Here is a 26,750-nt window from a genome sequence, read left to right as displayed (position 1 = left end):
TCCCCGGCAACGGCGCCAGAAATTCTTCTTGCTACCTCTTGAGCACTGCGTTGGATTTCCCCGAAGAGGAGAGGATGATGCAGCAAAGTAGCATAAGTATTTCCCTCAGTTTTTGAGAAGCAAGGTATCAATCCAGTAGGAGACCACGCACAAGTCCCTCGTACCTACACAAAACGATAGCTATTCACAACCAACGCGATTAGGGGTTGTCAATCCCTTCAGGGTCACTTACGAGAGTGAGATCTGATAGAGATGATAAATAATATTTTTGGTATTTTTGATAGATAGATGGAAAGTAAAAAGTAAAAAGCAAAGTAAAAGCAAAACAAGTAAATAAAGCAATACAGATTGATATGATGAGAATAGACCCGGGGGCCATAGGTTTCACTAGTGGCTTCTCTCAAGAGCATAGGTATTCTACGGTGGATGAATAAATTACTATTGAGCAATTGACAGAATTGAGCATAGTTATGAGCATATCTAGGCAATGATCATGTATATAGGCATCACGTCCGAGACAAGTAGATCGAAACAATTCTGCATCTACTACTATTACTCCACTCATCGACCGCTATCCAGCATGCATCTAGAGTATTAAGTTAAAAACAGAGTAACACCTTAAGCAAGATGAATGATGTAGAGGGATAAATTCATGCAATATGATAAAAACCCCATCTTTTTATCCTCGATGGAAACAATACAATACGTGCCTTGCAACCCTTTCTGTCACTGGGTAAGGACACCGCAAGATTGAACCCAAAGCTAAGCACTTCTCCCATTGCAAGAACTACCAATCTAGTTGGCCAAACCAAAAAGGATAATTCTAAGAGGCTTGCGAAGATAACTCAATCATACATAAAAGAATTCAGAGAAGAATCAAATATTTTCCATAGATAATACTGAATCATAAACCCACAATTCATCGGTCTCAACAAACACACCGCAAAAAGAAGATTACATCGAATAGATCTCCACGAGAGAGGGGGAGAACATTGTATTGAGATCCAAAAAGAGAGAAGAAGCCATCTAGCTACTAGCTATGGACCCGAAGGTCTGAAGTAAGCTACTCGCACTTCATCGGAGGGGCTATGGTGTTGATGTAGAAGCCCTCCGTGGTGGATGCCCCCTCCGACGGAGCTCCGAACAGGCCCCAAGATGGGATCTCATGGATACAGAAGGTTGCGGCAGTGGAATTAGGTTTTTGGCTCCTGTTCTGATCGTTTGGTGATACGTAGGTATATATAGGAGGAAGGAGTACATCGGTGGAGCAACAGGGGGGCCCACGAGATAGGGGGCGCGCCCAGGAGGGGCGCCCTCCACCCTCGTGACCGCCTCTGGCACTTCTTGGAGTAGGGTCTGATAACCCACAAGTATAGGGGATAGTTGTAGCCTCTTTCGATAAGTAAGAGTGTCGAACACAACGAGGAGCTAAAGGTAGAACAAATACTCTCTCAAGTTCTATCGACCACCGATACAACTCTACGCACGCTTTGACGTTCGCTTTACCTAGAACAAGTATGAAACTAGAAGTACTTTGTAGGTGTGATAGGATAGGTTTGCAAGGTAGTAAAGAGCACGTAAATATAAACTAGGGGCTGTTTAGATAAAGACACAACTAAATTAGTTCTAGTAGAGAGCTTTTGTCAACAAGAAAGTTATTTGTCCCTAGGCAATCGATAACTAGACCGTTAATCATTATTGCAATTTTGTTTGAGGGAGAGGCATAAGCTAACATACTTTCTCTACTTGGATCATATGCACTTATGATTGGAACTCTAGCAAGCATCCGCAACTACTAAAGATTCATTAAGGTAAAAACCCAACCATAGCATTAAAGCATCAAGTCCCCTTTATCCCATACGCAACAATCCCTCTTACTCGGGTTTGTATTTCCGTCACCAACCCACTATAAGCGAATCATGAACGTATTGCAACACCCTACAGTGGGAACCCCTCACGCTTGCGCGACACGGAGGGCACCATAGGACAGCACCAATAATAAAACATACAACTCAAACCAACCATGATCATCAAATAGCCATTAGGACAAAACAGATCTACTTAAACATCATAGGATAGCCATACATCATTGGGAAATAATATATAGCGTTGAGCACCATGTTTAAGTAGATATTACAGCGGGTAAGAGAGAGGTTACACCGCTGCATAGAGGGGGGAAGAGTTGGTGGAGATGTTGGTGAAGATGGTGGAGGTGTTGGTGAAGATCGCGGTGATGATGATGGCCCCCGGCGGCGTTCCGGCGCCACCGGTAGCGAGGGGGAGAGGTCCCCCCTTCTTCTTCTTCTTCCTTGACCTTCTCCCTAGATGGGAGAAGGGTTTCCCCTCTGGTACTTGGCTCCCATGGCTTGGGAGGGGCGAGAGCCCCTCCGAGATTGGATCTATCTCTCTGTTTCTGTGTTTTCTGCGTTGGCAGATTCTACCCCTTCACCGTTTCCTTTATATCTGGAAATCCGTAACTCCGATTGGGGTGAATCTTTCGCCCAGATCTTCGTCATAAAATTATCTTTCTTGCGCCAGAAGAATAGCATCAACCGCCTTACGGGTGGACCACGAGGGTCAGGGGCGCGCCTGGGGGGGTAGGGCGCGCCCCCCTACCTCGTGCCCACCTCGGATACCGTTTCGCGTCGACTTTACTTCCAGAAAATCATAAATATTCCAAAAAAAATCTCCGTCCGTTTTTATCCCGTTTGAACTCCGTTTAATATTGGGTTTTTGCGAAACAAAAAACATGCAACAGACAAGAACTGGCACTGGGCACTGGATCAAGATGTTAGTCCCAAAAATAGTATAAAAAGTTGCCAAAAAGTATATGAAAGTGAATAATATTGGCATGGAACAATAAAAAATTATAGATACGACGGAGACGTATCAGCATCCCCAAGCTTAATTCCTGCTCGTCCTCGAGTAGGTAAATGATAAAAAAGAATAATTTTTGATGTGGAATGCTACCTAGCATAATCTTGACCATATGTCTAATCATGGCATGAATATTAAGACACGAGTGATTCAAAGCAATAGTCTATCATTTGACATAAAAACAATAATACTTTGAGCGTACCAATAAAGCAATCATGTCTTTTCAAAACAACAAGGCAAAAGCAAGTTTATCCCTACAAAATCATACAGTTTGGCCATGCTTCATTTTCGTCACACAAAATGCCCCCATCATGCACAACCCCGATGACGAGCCGAGAAATTGGTTCATACTTTTTAACGCGCTTCAGCTTTTTCAACCCTCACGCAATACATGAGCGCAAGCCATGGATATAGCACTATAGGTGGAATAGAATATAATGATGGGGGTTATGTGGAGAAGACAAAAAAAGGAGAAAGTCTCACGTCGACTAGGCGTATCAACGGGCTATGGAGATGCCCATCAATAGATATCAATGTGAGTGAGTAGGGATTGCCATGCAACGGATGCACTAGAGCTATAAGTGTATGAAAGCTCAAACTGAAACTAAGTGGGTGTGCATCCAACTTGCTTGCTCATGAAGACCTCGGGCATTTGAGGAAGCCCATCATCGAAATATACAAGCCAAGTTCTATAATGAAAATTCCCACTAGTATATGAAAGTGAAAGCATAGGAGGTTCTCTCTATGAAGAACATGGTGCTACTCTGAAGCACAAGTATGGTAAAAGGATAGTAACATTGCCCCTTCTCTCTTTTTCTCTCATTTTTTATTTTATTTTTTTTATAATTTTTTTTGGTGGGCTTCTTTGGCCTCTTTTTTTTTATTTGGGGTTCTTTGGCCTCTTTTATTTTTCATAAAGTCCGGAGTCTCATCCTGACTTGTGGGGGAATCATAGTCTCCATCATCCTTTCCTCACTGGGGCAATGCTCTAGTAATGATGATCATCACACTTCTATTTACTTACAACTCAATATTACAACTTGATATCTAGAACAAAGATATGACTCTATATGAATGCTTCCGGCGGTGTACCGGGATGTGCAATGATCCAGCATAGCAATGACATAAAAACGGACAAGCCATGAAAACATCATGCTAGCTATCTTACGATCATGCAAAGCAATATGACAATGAACGCTCAAGTCATATATATGATGATGATGAAGGTTGCATGGCAATATATCTCGGAATGGCTATGGAAATGCCATAATAGGTAGGTATGGTGGCTGTTTTGAGGAAGGTATATGGTGGGTTTATAGCACCGGCGAAAGTTGCGCGGCACAAGAGAGGCTAGCAATGGTGGAAGGGTGAGAGTGCGTATAATCCATGGACTCACATTAGTCATAAAGAACTCATATACTTATTGCAAAAGTTTATTAGCCCTCGAAGCAAAGTACTACTATGCATGCCCCTAGGGGGATAGATTGGTAGGAAAAGACCATCGCTCGTCCCCGACTGCCACTCATAAGGAAGACAATCAAAGAAACACCGCATGCTTCAAATTTGTCACACAACGGTTACCATACGTGCATGCTACGGGACTTGCAAACCTCAACACAAGTGTCTCTACAATCCACAACCACCCACTAGCATAAGTCTAATATCACCATCTTTATATCGCAAAACTATTGCAAGGAATCAAACATATCATATTCAACGATCTACAAGTTTATGTAGGATTTTATGACTAACCATGTGAATGACCAATTCCTGTCATCTCTCTACATAGATCTAAGTGAAGCAAGAGAGTTTAATTCTTTCTACAAAATATATGCCCACGCTCTAACAAATATAAGTGAAGCAAAAGAGCATTCTACAAATGGCGGTTGTCTATGTGAAGAGAAACACGCAATCCAAACTTCAAATGATATAAGTGAAGCACGTGAAGCATTCTATAAAGCCATACTCAAAAGGTTTAAGTGAAGTGCAATGAGCATTCTATAAATCAACCAAGAACTATCTCATACCAGCATGGTGCATAAAAGAAAAGTGAAAACTAAATGCAAAAGACGCTCCAAGACTTGCACATAATGCACGAACGAAACGAATTTGAAAACATACCGATACTTGTTGAAGAAAGAGGGGATGCCTCCCCAGCATCCCCAAGCTTAGACGCTTGAGTCTCCTTGAATATTTACTTGGGGTGCCTCGGTCATCCCCAAGCTTGAGCTCTTGTCTCTCTTCCTTCTTCTCACATCGAAACATCCTCGATTAGACACTACATCCACACAAAACTTCAACAGAAAACTCGGTAAGATCCGTTAGTATAATAAAGCAAATCACCGCTATAAGTACTGCTGAAAACCAATTCATATTTTATTTTTGCATTGTGTCTACTGTAATATAACTTTTCCATGGCTTAATCCACTGATATAAATTGATAGTTTCATCAAAACAAGCAAACTATGCATCAAAAACAGAATCTGTCAAAAACAGAACAGTCTGTAGCAATCTGAACAATCACAATACTTCTGGTACCCCAAAAATTCTACCAAAATTAGGAAAAATAAAAAAGTTGTATAGCAAGACAGTGCAAAAGGAATCAGAGCCAATTGACGTTCCAGTTAAAAATGTAAAATCGCGCACTACAGCCAAAGTTTCTGTCCTGCACCGTACAACCCAACAAGCATTGTAAACATCCTAAAGGCAAACCTTGGCACATTATTTTTATAATACAATGGAATTGTACAAGGGGATAATTATTTTTGTTGAAAAGTTTCTGTAATCAAGATTCACAAAGTCTCTGTGAGTATGAACAAAGTTCAAGGCTAGCTCCCACTTCAACAATGCTTGTCTTTCTCACTTTCACTTTCCTTTTTGAAAAGTTTTTAGGTTCCCCTCTTTATTTTTGTTGTTTTTAAACTATATGAAAGCACTCAACATAAATAAATGACTCTCTAAAACTTCCTGGTTGTCTCCCTGGCAGCGCTTTCTTTAAAGCCATTAAGCTAGGCATTTAGTGCTCAAGTAATGAATCCACCCGGATCCCAAGGTATATCAAAGCCAATTTTAATTAACAATGATTTGTACTTTAGTAGTGAGCACAAAGTAATATATATCAAGTAACAACAAAGTCTAACTCTCTTCCTATGCATCGGCATGTCATAAAAGAACAATTCATGCACACATAGTAAAGGCCAATGCATGTATAAGCAGTTTCTTGCAATTTCATACTATGGGAAACATAGAGAGGTGGAGACATAGTTCCTCTCTCATAATAATTGCAAGTAGGAGCAGCAAGCACATGCTATATTCATCAAAATCATCATGTGTAACGGTAAAAGGCAACCCATCAATATAATCCTTAATAAGCACAAACTTCTCCGATAAAGTGTAGTTGGGAGAATTCAAAAGGATAATAGGACTATCATGTGTGGGTGCAATAGCAACAATTTCATGTTTAACATAAGGAACTATAGCAAGTTCATCTCCATAAGCATAATTCATATTGGCTTCTTGGCCACAACTATAGCAAGCATCATCAAAAAGGGATATTTCAAGAGAATCAACGGGATCATAACAATCATCATAGCAACCATCCTTCGGTAAGCACGAATGGGAATTAAATAATGTATGAGTTGGAGGGTTACTCTCATTAGAAGGTGGGCACGGGTAGCTAATCCGCTCCTCCTCCTTTTGTTCTTCGCTCTCCTCATCATCTTTTTCATCCAATGAGCTCACAGTTTCATCAATTTCTTCTTCCATATCTTCCTGCAAAATATTAGTCTCTTCTTGGACAGCGGAGACTTTCTTAATAAGTGCATCAATTTCATAATTGTATTTATAATTCTCATAGCAATATTTGAGGATAGCTAAATTTTCAGATCTATAAACAGCATCATCAAAATCCTCAAACTCTTTACACATAGCTTCAATTTCATAAGCACCCATAAAAGCAACAAATTCTTCTATTTGTTCCACATCATAGTAATCATATATACCATTAGCATAAGAAGCTAAGGTTTCATTATCATTAAATTTGCATGAAAAGGGAAGGTGCGGAGAATTCATCCTAGAGCAACAAGTATAATCATATTCCACGCATAGTTTCCAAGCATACCACTTCAATAAATGAATTTGATCCCATAATAGTTTCCCTTTTTGTGTTAAGCGATAATCCCTAAAGTATTCATGTTGATCCAACGTTACTCCCATTATAAAGTTGAATGGGGTTTTCTCAGGATTATCAAAGTAGTATATAATATCTCTCGCATAATGAGAATCAAGGGTTTTAGGAGTTACCCCATCCTCATGAGTAGCAAGTACAGCTAATTTTTTTGGTATTTTGCGTTCCATGTCCATAACTAAAGATAGAGAACAACTAAGAACAGCAAATAAAAATTACTTAGTGATAAAGCAAACAAGCACACACGAGAATATTCACCCCACGCTATTGCTCCCCGGCAACGGCGCCAGAAAAAGGTCTTGATAACCCACAAGTATAGGGGATAGTTGTAGCCTCTTTCGATAAGTAAGAGTGTCGAACCCAACGAGGAGCTAAAGGTAGAACAAATACTCTCTCAAGTTCTATCGACCACCGATACAACTCTACGCACGCTTTGACGTTCGCTTTACCTAGAACAAGTATGAAACTAGAAGTACTTTGTAGGTGTGATAGGATAGGTTTGCAAGATAGTAAAGAACACGTAAATATAAACTAGGGGCTGTTTAGATAAATACACAACTAAATTAGTTCTAGTAGAGAGCTTTTGTCAACAAGAAAGTTATTTGTCCCTAGGCAATCGATAACTAGACCGTTAATCATTATTGCAATTTTGTTTTGAGGGAGAGGCATAAGCTAACATACTTTCTCTACTTGGATCATATGCACTTATGGTTAGAACTCTAGCAAGCATCCGCAACTACTAAAGATTCATTAAGGTAAAAACCCAACCATAGCATTAAAGCATCAAGTCCCCTTTATCCCATACGCAACAATCCCTCTTACTCAGGTTTGTGTTTCCGTCACTCACCAACCCACTATAAGCGAATCATGAACGTATTGCAACACCCTACAGCGGGAATCCCTCACGCTTGCGCGACACGGAGGGCACCATAGGACAGCACCAATAATAAAACATACAACTCAAACCGATCACGATCATCAAATAGCCATTAGGACAAAACAGATCTACTCAAACATCATAGGATAGCCATACATCATTGGGAAATAATATATAGCGTTGAGCACCATGTTTAAGTAGAGATTACATCGGGTAAGAGAGAGGTTACACCGCTGCATAGAGGGGTGAAGAGTTGGTGGAGATGTTGGTGAAGATGGCGGAGGTGTTGGTGAAGATCGCGGTGATGATGATGGCCCCCGGCGGCGTTCTGGCGCCACCGGAAGCGAGGGGGAGAGGGCCCCTGTCGGTGTCAAAACCGGCGGATCTCGGGTAGGGGGTCCCGAATTGTGCGTCTAGGCGGATGGTAACAGGAGACAAGGGACACGATGTTTTACCCAGGTTCGGGCCCTCTTGATGGAGGTAAAACCCTACGTCCTGCTTGATTAATATTGATGATATGGGTAGTACAAGAGTGGATCTACCACGAGATCAAGGAGGCTAAACCCTAAAGCTAGCCTATGGTATGATTGTTGTGATGTATGTTGTGTCCTACGGACTAAAGCCCTCCAGTTTATATAGACACCGGAGGAGGCTAGGGTTACACAGAGTCGGTTACAATGGTAGGAGATCTACATATCCGTATTGCCAAGCTTGCCTTCCACGCCAAGGAAAGTCCCATCCGAACACGGGACAGAGTCTTCAATTTTGTATCTTCATAGTCTTGGAGTCCGGCGGACGATGATAGTCCGGCTGTCCGGACACCCCCTAGTCCAGGACTCCCTGAGTAGCCCCTGAACCAGGCTTCAATGATGATAAGTCCGACGCGCATAATGTTCGGCATTGCAAGGCGGGTTCCTCCCTTGAATAATCTAGAGAAGATCATGAACACCAGGATAGTGTCCGGCTCTGCAAAATAAATTCCACATTCCACCGTAGAGAGAATAATGCACATAAATCCAATCTGCTGACGTATTCGGCGGCATGACATCACACCGCTACCAGGCCTTTACTTGAATCGTTTTTTATTATACCACCTCAGCACGTTTAGTGAAGCAGTTTCCTTGGCACGTCTTGTCGAAGCAGAGATCGTGCTCCCCTTATTCCGGGATTCTCATCAATACGAGCGTGGGTAACCCAACCGTGCCCGTCGCCACGCCTCCTCTATCGAAGGTGAATCCCGAACGGTCACGGAGACGGCTCTTGGTATTTTTCCCCCTTTATAAGGGGACCAAGGCTCGTTTCTTTTTCTCCATCTTCCATCGAATCCTCTCCTTGCTCCAAGTTCCAACACCCAGAGCCCCAGATTCGAGCACTTCGGATCTTCAATGATGTCTGGCTCCGACCTTCAGGGCCGGTGGATGCCCTCCTCCATCATGGAGGAGGACGTGTTAAAGCTGCGTGAGGCCAAGTACCTGTCCTACAAGATTTCGCACAGGTTGCCCGCCCGAGGGCAGGCCGTACCCACTCCCGAGCCCGGTGATTACGTCGTCTTCGTATCCCACCTCCGTCGGGGTTTAGGCTTCTCGACGGACCCCTTCGTGAGAGGGCTCATGTTCTACTACGGGCTGGATTTTCACGACTTGGCTCCGGAGTCCATCCTCCATATTTCCGCATTCATTATTGTCTGTGAAGCCTTCCTCCGCGTCACCCCCCACTTCGGCCTATGGCTGAAGACCTTCAATGTGGGGCCGAAGATGATCGGGGGGCGTCAAGCGGAGTGCGGCGGGGCGGCCATAAGCAGGAGGGCCGATGCCCCGTGGCCCGAGGGCTCCTTCCAAGAGGAGCTCAGCTTGTGGCAGCAGGAGTGGTTCTATGTCACCGCTCCGAAGGGCAGCAAGCAAAAGCCGCCGCCTTCATTCCGCCCGGGACCTCCACGCCGATTGATGTCGTGGGTCAACCAAGGGCTCAATTGGGGGCCGTCCGAAGACGTGCCCTTATTGCAGGGCCGGATTCGAGACCTCCAAGCGAGGGAGATCAATCTGGTTGTGGTGATGCAGGTCATGCTAATCAGGCATCTTCTGCCCTACAAACGCCGTCCTCTCCGGTTATGGGAGTTCAATCCGGAGGGGCCACGAATTCTCCAACACTTCATGGGTATGACGCCCGTGGAGATGTACAAGTTGTTCTTCGGACCGCAGGTGGTGTGTCCGGAATTGACCGAGGACGCAGGCCTAAGCTGCAATCGCCCGGATACACAGGTAAGTAGCTCAGAGTCCGGACGTTCTGTTTGTTTGCTTTTTCTGAAATTCGCCTTCTAACCCATTATTCTTCACTAGGAATGGGTAGCGCGATCGAAGCTGATAAGGTGTCCGGCCCCCCTCCCAGAGACCGCACCGGAGCCCGTGCTGGTCAGAATGTTGGAGGTCGCGCCGGTAGAAGGGGGCGATGGGGAAAATGGAAGAGCTATCACCTCGCCCAAGGGGGCGCCTGAAGAGGGGGGATCGACAATCCCTCCTTCCAGGGGGGAAGAGGACCACCTCCGAAGACCCGGAGGCCAAAGCCCCTAAGCAGGGGAAGAAATCTTTACCGGAGGGTCCTGCGTCCGGGGAAAGTCCGGACGTACAATCGTCTCTAAAGGATCAGCCCTCCAGCGAGCCGTGAGTAAAAAAAGGGGGTTCATTAATGAGAAAATACCCCTATTTATGCTTTTGTGGATGACCGAAATTTTTACCTTGTAGTTCGGATCTGCGGCCTTCTCAGATGAGTTCGTCTTCGGGGGATCTTCTTCCGGAGATGATGGAGAGCGAAACGCCTCCGTCTGCTGCGCCGTCGGATAGGGCAGACGAGCCTGAAGTATCGTCACGGAGAGTATCTCAGAGTCCGGAGGGGCCGGAGAGTTCGGGCCCACTAGTGTCCGGCCGGGGGAGCTGAAGAATCTGCTTGAGAGGGCGTCCATCTCAGAAGATCACCGTGCTTTGATGCATATGGTGATTGGAAGGATTTTGTCTGCCGAAAGCGGATTGCATAAAGCCGTCAGGAGTTTACTGACGGGATTTGAGGTACGCAAGAACGACGCACCTTTTTGACAGTTTGGCACATAGAAGTGCGCCCTATATAGATAGTAGCCCCTGAGACTCGGTAGGTTGTCGAAAGCGACAGTGTACCGAGGATCAAAATCTCAGGTAATGAATGTCGCCGTTCCTATGCAGGTGGCGGATAGTCCGAGGGCTAGCCGGACTAGTGGAGTTGCTGAGTTAATGCGGCAACTTGACGTGGCGGATGCGGACATCGCGCTTGTCAATCGGTGACTTGACGAGTCGCAAGGTAAATGAATTCTCCGCAGTCACTTATTTAAGGGAGTCAAAGCCCGCCTCTGATAATGTATATGCTGTGATACAGACGGTGTTGCTGCTATGGAGAGCCTTCGGGCCGAGCTTGCTCAAGCCAAGGAGCAAGCCCGAAGGAGTGATGCGGCCGCCTCGAGGGCAGCCGAGGAGTTGAAAGCCGAAAAGGCTGCACACTGCCTAAGCAGGGAAAAGATGGCCGAATTGGCTGTGAAATTAAAAGATGCTGCCGACCGCAATGAGGCTCTTGAAAAGGAGCGCTTATCGGAGCGGGAAAACCTGGGGAAGGCCACCGCCGAGGCCAAGGATGCCCGTTCTGCAACGCGGGCTATGAAGGAGGAGCTGCGCCAAGCCGGAGATATTGTGGCTGGCAAGCCGTTTCTGCTGCGTCGCCGGTTTACAGATCAAAAATATGCCCAACTTGGCCAGCTGTGGGGTCTGTAGGATCCATATATGGACTTAGCGGCAAGTGCGGCTGATGCCGTTGAGCACTTTCGGAGCCAGAAGGATCACAAGACGGAAGAGCTATTTTGGTCTCAATTCCATAGTCCGGATCGCTCACTTCCGTTGACCAATCCGTTGGCCGAATGGGCTGAGCTAAATAGATTGTCCGGACTTGCCATGACTGATATCGTGGCTCATGTTTGGCCGGAGAGACCCAAGGCGACGAGCTATTTCGGCTTATTGCAGCAATTTCTTGGAGCGGTGCCGCACATCAAGGAGATGAAGCGGTCGGCCTGCATAGAAGGCGCGCGGATGGCCCTTGCCCGTGTGAAGACACATTGGACAGAGATGGATGCCACCGCTATTGTCGCCCGCAGTTCGGACGAAAGCCGGTTACCCGCCGAGCACTATTTTGGGGAAGTTATGCGTGGCGCTCGTGTAATAGAGTCGCAGTGCTCAAAAAATGTCACGTTCAAATGAACGTTTTATCTTGTAAGACAATGATTATGATGTAACCGCTTTTTATACTTGTGCGTTCCAAGTATTAAAATATCTCCTATGCGGCCGTTTATGTATACATTTGTATAACCTGAAAGATTGCAGTCTTCGGCTTCAGCCCCCACGCACAAGGTGCGGGGGTGTTCGCAAAAAATAGCGTGTTTTCACACTTAATCCGACGTCTCGGTCCTGTGAAGGAGGTGGTAGCGTAGCGAAGAGGCAATCCGGACTATGATGCTTTATCACTTTCACTTAGCTAGTGGAGTTCGAGGGTGGGGCTACAATATAGCCCCTTGGGGCACTGCGCTTCTCCGAATTCGGGGCGCGTGTGTGCCTGACCGGGAAACAGTCCTTCGTCAAAGCGGGGAATTCTAAACATTCCGGTAGTCGATCGAGTGGTTGACTAGTCTCTCGCTGTATCATGACGGTCAGTTTTCGGCTTTCTCTACTGAGGTGCTCGCCCAGCCGAACTGGGGCACAATCACAGTAGTTCTCCTGGTGCCGCGTTAGCCGATGATACGGAACGTAAGGCAGCAAAACACAGGAGCCAGGCAAACCCAACATTTGACCAAAGACATGATTCGGAGCTGATGCATATAAGGCCTAACTCGAGACGCCGAACACTCCCTAAGGTGTTCGGTCTTTGTAATAATGGGCAGAACAATGCCCTAAGCCCCTAGAGTCCAGGTACGGGCATGGTCTTCTGACGCGGCCGATGCCAAAACGTCAAGCTCCCCTTTGGTTATAATGAGGAACCAAGGGATTATAACAACAAGAGACAGTAAAAAAGGTTTACGCAGGGTCTTAATCTGAAAAGAATCCTCGCGACGGGTCCCTACTGCACGTCTGCGCCTGTGTCCCGTTGTGCCGTTATCCTGGACGGGTGTGCATGTTGTTCATCTGTAAAAAGAGAGGAACTTTAGCTTGAAAGGAACTTGTGCAGAAAATATATACGAAGGAAGAAATATGAATAGGTAAAGCGGAGTCTGTGTGAGCTCGCTGTTGTTTGTGCGCGCAGCCCCTTGTAAAGGGATGTGCGGCTAGGGAGCCCCTACCTTACTTATGCCGGACTCGTCTTAACCGTGTCCGGGGTCTTTAAGTGACCCTCGCACTGAAATGATGCCACGTGGACCGGGCATCTTGAGTGTAAGAGACGCGTAATGTGGTATGGCGTTGAAACGGACAAAAGCCTCTCGTCCCAAGAGTGCTTGATATCCACTTTTAAATGGGACGATATGAAAAATTAGTTTTTCGCGTCGAAAGTTGTTCGGTGATCCGAACACAACTTCTAGTAATAGGGAGCCTGTGCACTTGGCTTAAGGGCCTGGCGTCACTCCTTTCAAGGAAGTGCGGCTGTGTCGAATTTTAGTAGGGTCTATCCCCAACTTGCGGATTGTGTTTGGATACAGCAGGTTTAGGTCACTGCCTCCGTCCATCAGGACTTGTGTAAATTGCAGTCCGTCGATTACAGGATCCAATATCAGGGCAGTCCATCCTGCGTTTCGAACGCTTCTGGAATAATCCAGGTGGTCGAAAGTGATTGGTTTTGATGTCCAATCTCTATGTTCCGCTGGGTTGGACTGTGCGAGACTCTTTTTAGAGGGTGCCGCACTATTTTTCCGTATTATCACATGACCTCTTGTGGGAAAGTCTTTTGTTTTCCGGTGCTCTGCTGGTGGGGTTTGTCATCATCTTCGCTTGATGCGTCGATCCCCTTGTGTTCGGCGTTTAGCCGGCCGGACTGTTTGAAAACCCAACAATCTCGGTGGGTGTGGTTTGCAGGCCTTCCGGGGGTACTGTGGATTTGACATATCCGACCCAAAATCTTGTTTAAATTGGATAGCTCATCGCTGTTGTCCTTAAGGGCGGTGTTTTGTTGTTTGGCCGCGAGCTTTTGAATCCGGCGTTGACTGCCGTGCCCTTCGGGCTTTTCTCTTTATTCCGGCGCTGCTCTTTTCTGTGCCGTGATTTTCCGTTTCCATCTCTGATCTCGGATGTACTTGGGTCGCTGGTGCTGCATTTTGCTAGCCAGCTATCCTCTCCCGCACAAAAGCGGGTCATGAGGCTTGTTAGCGCGGACATTGTCCTCGACTTTTCTTGGCCGAGGTGTCTGGCGAGCCATTCGTCTCGGACGTTGTGTTTAAAAGCTGCTAAGGCTTCGGCGTCCGGACAGTCGACTATTTGGTTCTTTTTGGTGAGGAACTTGTTCCAGAATTTGCGCGCCGACTCTCCGGGCTGTTGAGTTATATGACTTAGATCATCTGCATCCGGAGGGCGGACATAAGTTCCTTGAAAATTTGCTCTAAACGCGTCCTCGAGCTCTTCCCAACTTTCAACAGTGTTTTCCGGGAGGCTTTTGAGCCAATGACGGGCTGGCCCTTTGAGCTTGAGGGGTAGGTATTTTATGGCGTGGAGATCATCTCCTCTGGCCATGTGTATATGTAGTATATAATCTTCTATCCAGACTCTAGGGTCTGTTGTTCCGTCGTAGGCCTCTTTGTTTATGGGTTTAAACCCTGCTGGGAATTCGTGATCCAGCACCTCGTTGGTGAAACATAGTGGGTGTGCGGCGCCCCTGTATTTGGGTGCACCGATGTCTTCGGACACTTGTCGTGTTGTATTGCCTCCTGGGGCCCTCTTCTTTGGCCCGTAAATGGACCTGGCTGGGCCATCTTTCTTTCCAGGGTCATTAGTCGGTTTATATGCGGCGCCGCTTTCAGATTTTGGCCTATCATCTGGCCGCCTATCCAACCAGGCGGCTTCTTTGCTTTTTGACAGTGGGGGCTCTATGGCCTCCTCATCAAATTCTGGCAGTAGCTTGCGCTTCGGGTAGCTTTTTGATTGATGGCCATTGCCGTATTTGTCTGCGGTTTTGAGCACTTTGCTCCACCTCATTCTGAGTGTATCTTCCGCTGTTTTGAGCTTCCGTTTTTCCTTCTTCAAGCTTCTTGCGGTGTTGACGAGTCTTTTCCGAAGGTTTTTATTCTCCGGCGGTGTGTCCGGCGTGAGATCGTCCGGACTATTTTTTCCGCCGGGCCCGGACTGATTGTCTGACTCGTCTTGTTCGGACGGTTGCTTGTCGTCGTCCACTGGTTTGCCCTGTTGTATTGCTGGGTCATTAAGAGCGCTGTTGTTGTCGAGGCGGGACTTAGGGCGGCGTCTGCGTCGCCGTTTTCGTTGTTTGTCGGCGGGATTATCTTCTGCCGCGCCCCGTTGGTCCTCGTTGTCGCTTCCTTTTGGGGTATCCACCATGTATACGTCGTATGACGAGGTGGTCTTTACGTGCCTTATAGGCGCTGGTTCTTGTTCGTCTCTGGCATCGTCGTCCATGCCGTCGATGTCTTCGGAGTCGTAATCTAGCATGTCGGTTAGGTCGTCGACAGTGGCTACAAAGTGGGTGGTGGGTGGGATCTGAATTTCTTCGTCGTCCGTATCCCAACCATCCTGGCCATAGTCCGGCCAGGTCTCTCCCGATAGCGAGAGATGCTTTAGCGAATTTAGGATGTCGCCAAAGGGCGAGTATTGGAAGATGTCCGCGGTGGTGAATTCCATAACCGGCGCCCAATCCAATTCGATTGGCAGGGGCGCGGGAGGTCTGGAGTCCGGCAAGGAGTCCGGCACCTCGGAATCACGAGTTTCGCGAGGGACAAGGTTAGTGTTCGTCTCCATCGCCGTGGAAGTTGAAGCCCTCGAGGTGGTGTCCATCCACCGGTCCTCGATCTGGGCGATCGGCTCCGGACTAAGGGTCGAAGCGGATTCGTATGCGGCCACCAAGGCACTGTTCGGCGGCAGAGCTAGATCATGCCCATCGCAACAGTGCGGCGCGCTTGGCTTTGGCTCGGGCCCGTCGAAGATCAAGTCCCCGCGGATGTCGGCTATGAAGTTTAGGCTTCCGAATCTGACCTAATGGCCAGGGGCGTAGCTTTCGATCTGCTCCAGATGGCCAAGTGAATTAGCCCGCAGTGCGAGGCCGCCGAATACGAAGATCTGTCCGGGGAGAAAAGTCTCACCCTGGACAGCGTTGTTGATTGAAGATGCCATCGAGCCTATCGGTGACGACACAGAGGAACTCTCAATGAAAGCACCAATGTCGGTGTCAAAACCGGCGGATCTCGGGTAGGGGGTCCCGAACTGTGCGTCTAGGCGGATGGTAACAGGAGATAAGGGACACGATGTTTTACCCAGGTTCGGGCCCTCTTGATGGAGGTAAAACCCTACGTCCTGCTTGATTAATATTGATGATATGGGTAGTACAAGAGTGGATCTACCACGAGATCAAGGAGGCTAAACCCTAAAGCTAGCCTATGGTATGATTGTTGTGATGTATGTTGTGTCCTACGGACTAAAGCCCTCCAGTTTATATAGACACCGAAGGAGGCTAGGGTTACACAGAGTCGGTTACAATGGTAGGAGATCTACATATCCGTATTGCCAAGCTTGCCTTCCACGCCAAGGAAAGTCCCATCCGGACACGGGACGGAGTCTTCAATCTTGTATCTTCGTAGTCTTGGAGTCCGGCGGACGATGATAGTCCGGCTGTCCGGACACCCCCTAGTCCAGAACTCCCTCAGCCCCCCTTCTTCTTCTTCTTCCTTGACCTTCTCCCTAGATGGGAGAAGGGTTTCCCCTCTGGTCCTTGGCTCCCATGGCTTGGGAGGGGCGAGAGCCCCTCCGAGATTGGATCTATCTCTCTGTTTCTGCGTTTTCTGCGTTGGCAAATTCTACCCCTTCACCGTTTCCTTTATATCTGGAGATCCGTAACTCCGATTGGGGTGAATCTTTCGCCTAGATCTTCGTCATAAAATTATCTTTCTTGCGCCAGAAGAATAGCATCAACCGCCTTACGGGTGGACCACGAGGGTTAGGGGCGCGCCTGGGGGGGTAGGGCGCGCCCCCCTACCTCGTGCCCACCTCGGATACCGTTTCGCGTCGATTTTACTTTCAGAAAATCATAAATATTCTAAAAAAAAATCTCCGTCTGTTTTTATCCCATTTGGACTCCGTTTAATATTGGGTTTCTGCGAAACAAAAAACATGCAACAGACAGGAACTGGCACTGGGCACTGGATCAATATGTTAGTCCCAAAAATAGTATAAAAAGTTGCCAAAAAGTATATGAAAGTGAATAATATTGGCATGGAACAATCAAAAATTATAGATACGACGGAGACGTATCAGGGTCCAAGTCTCCTGGATCGCGTTCGGGGAGAAAATCACATTCCCGAAGGTTTCATTCCGTTTGGACTCTGTTTGATATTCCGTTTCTTCGAAACACTGAAATAGGCAAAAAAACAGCAATTCTGGGCTGGGCCTCCGGTTAATAGGTTAGTCCCAAAAATAATATAAAAGTGGAAAATAAAACCCAATATGGTCCAAAATAGTAGATAAAGTAGCATGGAGCAATTAAAAATTATAGATACGTTGGAGACGTATCAGCGGCGCGAGAGGAAAGCTTGTCCGCTTTTTGCATCTTGTGCGATGGGTTCATCCACCGGCCACTCATGTCCGCCTCATGTCCGCTAGGTGGACGTGCGACCCAAACGGACAAAATCCGTGTGTATGGGTCGCCGCATTGGAGTTGCTCTTAAAGTAGTAATACTCAATCTTGTTCTGCACATGCTCCAAGGGCGTGTTGGTTGCGTGCATAAGGCCCAACCAGGCCCACGCGGGAAGGGAACAGAGTGTTTGGACTCCTGGTTTTACTATTAGGCCTGCACAACACGAAACTTAAAGCACCTCTAGGCCTGGCTCACTGGGAACACACAAATCGGCAGTTTCTCCAGGGCCAGGCCTGAGCGGTGCACGTGGGCGGCGGCGGCTGCATGCGCGCGGCCACCCTCGAGAAGCCGCGTTGTTTCCCGAAGCCCCGATAGTTATTAGCCTCACCGCCCCTCACCGCTCCCTCTCCCCACTCTTTCCCACTCTCCCAACTCTCATTGGCGGCGGCGGATCGGAGCAGAGGTAGAAGACCACCAGACTCCATCACCGGCGAGCGGATCAGCAGTTGGCCCGCGGAAATGGCGGTAAGCACTTCTCTCTCTTCGACATGCAAAACTTTATCCCGTTCGATCCGGCGGTAGATTCGACCCACGGCGAGGGGAATGGGGAATAGAGGTAGATACAAGATCGGAATGCAGATCATACAAGTTCATACTAGTTCATAGAGCATATGGGTAGTTCATACTAGTTCATAGCAGTTCGTACGAGTTCATAGATGCAAGATCGGAATGCAGAAGAGGGATTGGGGGATAGGGGATAGGGGATAGGGGGATAGGGGGTACACAATGGACACCGGCTGAGCGGCCGTCACCGGCGTGCAGAGCAGCTGGTCGAGCCGCTGCCCTTCATCTTCTTCTTCATCGCCGTGCAGGCCGGCGGGTCGTCGTCGTTGTCGTCCTCGGCGGAGTCCAGGTCGATTTGCCAGGGACGACGCTCTGGCTCCGGCGCCCATGCTGGCATCTACACCGCTTCTTCTTCCTCCTCCTTAGGCTCCCTACCGGTGACCGCCGACAGCACGATAGATGTCTCCCAGTACACCATGGCACGACGGTCATTAGGAGCCCAGTAGGTCTTGTACTTGCACCACTTCTTCCTCTGTTTAGCGTCCTCGGAGATGGCCTGATTCATGGCCCAGCGAATGATGTCAACTGTCATCGCCCCCTTCGCTGGGTTAGGAATCAGCGTCTTCAGCTCTTCTGCAGTGGCCTTCATGAGCACTGCATTTGATTCCTTCTGCATGTCAGGTATGGAGCCGAAGTTCGAGCACGCCTCCATGGTGTTCTCGAACTTGGTCCGGTCACCAGCCGTCCACCCGAGGAAGAAGGCCCTCCAGCCAATACCCCAAAGGAAGGGGTTGGCCTTGGAGCTGGAGCTAGAGCTCATGGCGATGGGGAGGAGGAAGGTTGACAGTGAGAGAAGAGAGGGGGTGGGTAAGTAGTGGTGGGCAGGGTGAGTAAATATAGGGGGATGGAGAGGAGGAGAGTGACAGTCATGCCGTTTTAACTACAAGCTCTTCAATTAGCCATGAACTCTGTGTTGTGTGTGACTCCATGAATTGTGTGCAGATCGAGGAGAGCAATGAGATGGGCACGGAGGTGCTCCTGGCCGTTGACAACAAGGGCAAGCAGCCCCTTCACCCAATGCCCGACGAGGTTGTGTTGCCGCCCACCGCCGAGGAAGACCCGAAGACGCCTGAGGGTGGCGACGACGAGGGCATGGAGGAGCCCCCCAGGAACAAGCGCCGCAACTACGGCAACTACCATCAGCAGGATGGCCCAACTCACTTCTGCAAGGTCATCCTTGCACCGAAGCTTGAGTGCATCCCCATGCCCCTGGACTTCATCAAGCACTTCGTCGCGGTGCCGACGGAGTTCAAGCTCAGGAACAACACCGGCTGCTCAAGGAAGGTGACGGTGAAGCTGATGAACGGCAGGGTGACCCTGGATCAGGGTTGGGCCACCTACGCAGCCGTTCATCAGATCAAGATCAGCTAAATGGTGACGTTCAAACTCCTCACTCTCGACACCCTCAAGGTCATCATCTTCGACGACAATATCATTGAGGTCGTCAACAAGTGCGGGAAGCACGACGAAGCCTTCGCCGCCAAGGAGTAGGGTCGGGGCCTCCCTAAGTACTATCGAGTCTGCTTTGAACTGTTTATGTTTATGGTTTATGCGTAGAACTGTTATGAAGTGTGGTACTGCTTATCTGAAATATGCTCTTAAGTAGTTGATCCTCTGTTTATACTCTGCTCCGCTCATGATGTGTGCTACTGATTGTGCCGAAGTGTGCTGGTAACCTCACCAACTAGCCAAAGAGGTTACCACACACCGGCATTGCATACAACCAAACACTATGTCTTGGGTTTGTCCACTAATATGCAGGCAACCAAACACTCTGCCCATGCAGGCAAGAGGGCATGCAGACAACCAAACAACATGCAGATGGTGCATTTGAGGCTGCATTTGCATAGACAGGTTGGGTGGAGAAGTGTATGCAATACGGGTACTGTAGCACACGGCAACCAAACACGCCTCAAGTGTTCCCGCACAAACATCGCCATAGCCTCATCACCCTCCCGGATGTTGTCCCGCTCCTTGACAACAATGCGGGTCTTGAGCTTCATCGGGCGGGTCTATGGTCACCGGCGGATCGACAAGCTTGGCTGCCTGTCGAGACTTGGTCTCCGAGAAGTTGATTCTCTCATGCGACAGACCAAGCCTCCACGCAATAATGTCGTAGGCGCAGGCTACAATGTTTGCTGACGTGAAGGTGTCGAACCAGTATCGCCGACCGACGTGCTGGAACTCAACACCGAACCAGTCAGACGGCCGCAAAAACACATCAACTATTCTCTCTAATTTTGCAGCCCTCCAAATCAATTGAGGTGTTCAACTTTGATTTGGTTCATGATTTTGACCGAGTCATGAATTTCTCAAAATAATCGGCAACAACCAGGCTAAATCACATTAATAGAAAAAAGCATCGACATGCGACAATGTAGCACCACAATGACATGCGACAATGTAGCACCACAATGTGCAGCTAAACCCTTCTACTGGTAGGAGATAAGCCAAACCACTAAAGATAGGGGAAACGAAAACATTCATGGCATCAACATACTGAAACAGCTCAGTGCATTAGTCACTAAATAAAATGCAGAACTCCTACAAAGGATTCAGCATGTACTAACGCAAGGATATCCTGACAAGCTTTTTCTGACTTGTTTGTCTGACATAAATCTGACAAGCATGCAATAGTCTTATTCAACTCTGGCTGTTGAAACTCACTGAGTTATGGGCCCAACATCTTTAGCTCCTCGTCAGTGGCCAAGACAATCGGCCTCGATAGCACAGGGAACCCTGGTGCATAGTAGCTGTTCACATCGGTTGCAAACTTCAGGTCCCTCCGAGAGTCAAAATAGACAAAATCGGTGTCTAGTATGTCTTCTGCGTCCTTTGTTCCATATGCAGTAATGTCAGACATAAAGTACTCTGTGGAACACGGATAAACAATCTTCCTTGCAGAAGCCTCGCCAAAGTAGCAACGTCCTGTTCGCAAGACCAAACTAATTACAAAGATAATTGTAACACACTAGAAAAATATGTACACATCAATAATAGCACATAATTGTTCAGCTTATGTAATAATTTCCGTATTAAAGCTATACTCTACAGCATGTCATGTGCACACAATATACATCTAGATTGTATGCAAATATGACAATCATTGAAGCGACCAGAGAGGGCTGAGCGGAAGCATACTCAATACGAGGGGAAGTGCACATCACGGATAACTATATCGGACAGTGTAACAAAGGGGCAGGTAGATTAAATAGCTAAAAGAGCATAATTAGAACTGCAGTGTCAAGATGGTCGCAATTCTACAGAGAAATGTGAAAAACACACAAAAACAAACAAAAATTGGAACTTTTCAGGGTATCTTTCGATCGCAGGTCCTATGGATTAATGTGGTTCAGCAGGCCCGGAAGAACTAAAGTCATATGGGCAGCCCGGTGCATGTAGCTCCCGCTTGCGCAGTGTCCGGGGAAGGGTCCGACCACTTTGGCTGTTTTCTGTAAGAGGCTGTTTCCAGGACTTGAACCCGTGACCTGAGGTCACAAGGCAGCAGCTTTACCCCTGCGCCAAGGCTCCCTTTCATGAACTAATGGCATATCCTTCATTTGTTTTAAATGTACAGTAATGAATTTACAGATCTACGCTTCTGTGGCACAAATAACAAAATAACACAACAATTTACTATTAGACCAATCACATAACCCCAGTTTCTGTGACAGGTTATTAACGAACCACAATCCCTTCATCCCTGTCTACTTGCATTATATTCTGACAGCTTGTGAGTTGCACTAGGCTGTCAGTGTCTTTTTCAGACCTAGCCTCCCCTCCTCTCCTTTCCATCTCTTTAGGTGTCTTCCTCTCATATGCAGAATAGGAAGTCCCGCTTCAACATATACAGATGTGATTCTTATCCATACATCCACTGGACAAACCATAATCCACTGGACATATACAGATGTAACACTAAAAGTGCCTACCACCTCGCCAAATCCATGCTGCAGGGGTGATGAACAAGGGAACCATAATCGACGTTGCTTTGTGCGGGATGGGAATCAGAGAGTTGAGTTCAACAGACGGATGCAGTCATGCAGCAAGTTAGGAGAACTCGGAATCAAAAGAGATGGTGAAGCATTCAACAGAAGTGGTAGTGGGCCACATCGGCGATCAAATCAAACCAGGCTGACTCAAAGTAAAGACAAGATGCAGACAAGGCTCAAGCTTCAGCTACATATTTACATGAGCAGAGCAGTCACTGGTAGAAGCTGGGTCGCGGCAACGCATCTAGCCGATTGAGCCTCCACAGCCCTTGAGTCAAGCAGCCATGGATTAGAGGGAGGGAGGGAGGGAGGGAGGGAGGGAGAGATGGAAATGCTGACAGGTGGTAGCTACTAGTGCAACTGGCAAGGCTTTATTCAACATATTAAAAGTAGAGCAGGAGTGACGTAAGTGTCTGTTACTAGAAACATTTACCCAGAAGCTGTGGTTATGTGAAGAAAAATATAAAAAACTAAAGTTCTGGTTTTTTGCATTACATCTGCCCCAGAAAATAGTAGCTTTGTGAAATTTACTCAAATATAATCGACAAGGCAAGAGGCATTTCAAAGAAAGCATACTTAGATACTTTTCTTTCCACCAAGCTAGAATTAACAGGTTCAATTGTCACTTTCACAGGTCAGTGTAATAGCAGAGCATACTAACCGAAGTTTGTATTGATATGAACAGTGAGAACTGAACAGAGTAATGTCAGTCATATCAAAAATATATCTAGCTACATGATATGCAACAGGGTTCATGCACCATGATCATGGAGATCTAATTATCCAAACCAGTGGCACACTGATGTCCCACCTTAAGCTCAGGCTGCTTGTACCAAATGGCAGGAACAAATACTTACCACTATATGGCTGTTGCAAAGGGCAGCAGAAATTTGGTTTTGGCGGCTGAGGATATGAAACCCAGAATTCAGCAAAGAAAAGTGTGTTCTCATCCTGTGATTCGGGAGTGGCCATAAAATTAACACGGTAGCACACTGTGAATAAAGGACCCCTTTCCTCCACACCACAAATGAAGTTCAGCACATATTTTGGTTCCTGAAACAAGTAGTAAGGTCGACTGAATCAAGTAGGAGAGGATGAAGATCTAAAAAATATGCAGCAATTAAAGATGAAAACAATTGTACATACCCAAGGATGCTCAGAGGCATACTTATCCAGTAGTTGTGCAAGCTTAAAACGAATGAATTCAGTCTTGCACCCATGTCCTGATCTCTTTCTTGACAGTGTTTTCAATGCCTCTTTGCATAGTTTAGGAGCCTGAGCCTGCAACTCATTCTGCACATGTGGAGTGATTTTGAATTCCCCTTCCAGAAAGGCAGCTATTTGATTGCAAACATCAGGGGATAACACCCTGCTCGAAGTTATCAAAGAGGAGAGCTGAGCAAATCTCGCAGGCACTTGTGCCAGCTGTTGGTAAAGCAATCCTAGGCCAGCAGGCAGAGGGTGTCCAGCAGCCTTGGCCGCCATATGAAAAATATTGGAAGAACCTGATCCTAGTGGAAACACTCCCGACAATTTCCCAAATAAGTCGCAAGTGTTGTCACGAAGGGCCTTCGCAGCACATTCCTCCGTCAATGTGGGGTCCAATGCACAGGCTAAGCATAGAAGGCCTTTTAGGGAACGAGCTTGTGTTCGAAGCATGTAGCAGGTGTTCAATATGTCATATGCTTGGATCCCCTTGCGGTCAGCCTCCGGGAGTGGACACCACCTGTCATACCAGATGGAGCTGATAATTATGTTGCTGACGGGATCCATGGGGCCATAGCAGTGGCCAGCAACAAGGATGCTGCGGATCAAGTGCTCGCAGCCCGCTGGTAGCCGGGAGAACACAGTGAGGTAGAAGGTTTGGATATACTGGAGGAGGCGCATCTTAAGGGACTGTAGGTATTCACAGGAGTTTCCGCACGCGGCATTTAACCTGTGCTTTTCTGCATTGGCCTCTGACAAACAATAAGATAGCCTCTCCAATCCAATATGGCGCACATATGTGATGTGGTATCCGGCTGGGCAGAGTGTGGTGGTGGTGCTGCTGCTGCTGTAGCCATCTCCGAGGTCAGAAATCTTGCTGGTGACTGCTTCTGCTGCAAGGACTTCTCCATGAAAGGTGATCTTCTGAACGTAGCAGACAGTTCTTCCGTTCGGCAGCAGGGCTACTTTGGCATCGTAGCAGGGCGTGTCCAGAGAGTGCACCAGATCGACAATGCCTTTGACATCGGCAATGTGGAGCTTCCGGCCACTATCCGCCAGAACACGGGCCGAGTTGAGCAGAATGTTCCTGGGGTACTGGGACGTCACGAACCGCACAAAGCTGTCGGGTGCAGTGTGACGTGCTCCAAGCGCCGCCATTTTGAGGGCAGCCTGCGTCCTTTCGGAGCCAGGGTAGGGGAGCAAAGGATTATCTGTGCCAAATTCATACTCGACAAGCATGACGGCAAGGCTAACATCGGCGCTGGACCAGAAGAGGTAGCGGGCGGCCTGGTCCTTGCTGAGGCATCCAAAGTAGCTCAGCATGAAATCAATGAGACCTTTGTAAGATTTCGATGCAATCTCGTCCCACTTAGGTTTTCGAGTGATTTTGGGGAGAGTCCTCTTGGACTTCTTTCGGCATGGAGAAGATGGCTTTGGGGTTGCTCCGATGTCGTGCGGTAGGACGGAGATGGTGTTGAAGATAATGTTGGAGACGGGATCGAGGAGGCCGAAACAGAAGCCGGAGCCTTCTACGAGGCGGAGGAGGTCAACGTCCGGCGGCATCTCCTTAACGGGCAGCCGATCGACCGCCTTGTCGTAGTAGTCGAGGATGAGGTCGAAGAGAAGCTTATGCGTGCCTTTGGACTGAGAGGCACTGTCGCACCTGCTGTACAGGCATGAGAGCACCCCCTTGGACGGGGAGAGGTCCGGCATCGGCGGCGACCTAGAGATCGGTTGCTGCAGAGGCGAGGCCGATCTAGGGTATGGCGGCGTAGGATGAGGATAGATGGCGATCTAGGGTTCGGTTGCAAGAGAAGGAGAGGCCGCGGAACGGGAGCTCCTTTTTTTTTTTCTGACATCTGAACGGGGCTCCTATTTAGCGAGGAATAGGGATGAAACGCGCCAGGGCTATACGTCGCCCGTACCGATTCCTATCGACGCCTAGCGGGCCGGCCCATTTATCTGTTGTGGTTCGCTGCACGTTCGTCCTCGTTCGGTCAGTTTTTTTTCCTACTACTCCCTCTTTTTTTTTTGCGGGGGAAAAAAGGATTTATATTAATCAAGCTGATCCAGTACACAAACATTTACAATCCCTTCAAGGCCAGACCCCAGCCAAACTGCAGTTTTTATGTCTGTACAAGCTATACGAGCAAGCTCGTGACTAACCTGATTCCTCTCACGTTTAATAGCCTTCACCTGGACCCTCCTATCACCCCTGGTTCGCATTTTGATCTCATGGATTAGTGCAGCATCCTTAGATCGATCAACAGCAGCTTGGTTGATCATCATTGCAGCCACTGAGCTGTCCGTTTCAATGATAAAAGGCAACGAACTCCATTCCAGCGCAAGAGAAATTCCCTCTTTGCACGCCTCCAACTCAGCTCGCAGTGCATTATCACACGCAAACAAGTGTCTGCATGAAGTGAAGATAATGTTGCCGTCACTGTTCCTCAGGACCATACCGGCTCCACCATTACCCGCGTGCTCAGAGAAGGCACCGTCGACGTTCAGCTTTAGCCATCCAGCAGGGGGAGGCTCCCACTTCTCTGTTGGTCGCGGGTCTGCACCTCTCGTGCTCGGCGCCGGCGCAGCAACTACACCAGCTAGGCATGCCGGGTCTGTGAGCACCATTTTGCCTTTTACAACGTCTTCCATTGGGTGCTGCTGAATACAGAGAAGCGAAGAAATATAACTATGCAAGAATCTGCAGGAAACTTCTGTGGGAGGCGGTTCCTTGTCATGAATGATCTCATTACGAACGTGCCATGATCTCCAGAATATCATCAGGGCCACCATGCGAGAAGTATCCAAGAGGGGCTCCAAAACACCGAATAACCACTCCGGCCCCGTGTTCTGTATCAAACTGATGTCCGGAAGAATCCAGTCCTTCGCCATCGCACCCCATAGGTCCTTTGCCTGTGGACATCTGCACATAGCATGGAAGACATCCTCGCGTTCCACACCACAAAGTGGACACATATCATTAGGCTCCAGAGTTCTAGAAAATTTATTAGCCCAAGTAGCAAGGGAGTTTGAGACCAGCCGCCATGCAAACACTCGTACCTTTCGGGGAGCAGGGCACCCCCATATGGTCTTCCAGATGGCGCGACGGGCATCCAGTGCCCTGCTCGAGGCGCTTGCCGATGGACGCTCGCGCTCATCCATGGCAAAGCGGTAGGCTGACCGAATGGAGAAGACACCGGG

The 26,750-nt window shown here is 47.9% G+C and overlaps 1 protein-coding gene across 1 annotated transcript; it reads right to left on the bottom strand.

Annotated features, from left to right (window-relative positions):
• Positions 1–20,656: 20,656 nt before the first annotated feature.
• Positions 20,657–25,404, bottom strand: LOC119336501. The gene is made up of 3 exons (XM_037608545.1): positions 23,487–25,404; positions 23,198–23,393; positions 20,657–21,276 (listed from the first exon to the last, which is right to left on the bottom strand). Exons 1-3 carry the CDS (start codon positions 25,257–25,259, stop codon positions 21,020–21,022), a joined length of 2,226 nt encoding a protein of 741 aa, XP_037464442.1. The 5' UTR covers positions 25,260–25,404; the 3' UTR covers positions 20,657–21,019.
• Between the last annotated feature and the right edge of the window lie 1,346 nt (positions 25,405–26,750).

Source organism: Triticum dicoccoides, chromosome 7B (genome assembly GCF_002162155.2).
Source record: "Triticum dicoccoides isolate Atlit2015 ecotype Zavitan chromosome 7B, WEW_v2.0, whole genome shotgun sequence".
Classification (NCBI taxonomy): Eukaryota; Viridiplantae; Streptophyta; class Magnoliopsida; order Poales; family Poaceae; genus Triticum; species Triticum dicoccoides.
This window is presented reverse-complemented; position numbering and strand designations above follow the sequence as displayed.

Bases quoted from the DNA above. Each gene is read 5' to 3' on its own strand.
- LOC119336501 (XM_037608545.1), bottom strand. From the start codon at position 25,259: ATGCCGGACCTCTCCCCGTCCAAGGGGGTGCTCTCATGCCTGTACAGC. The intron at 23,394-23,486 runs GTATGTACAATT...TACTTGTTTCAG, and splicing joins ATGCCTCTGAGCATCCTTGG to GAACCAAAATATGTGCTGAA. The intron at 21,277-23,197 runs GTAAGTATTTGT...TCTTGCGAACAG, and splicing joins TTTGCAACAGCCATATAGTG to GACGTTGCTACTTTGGCGAG.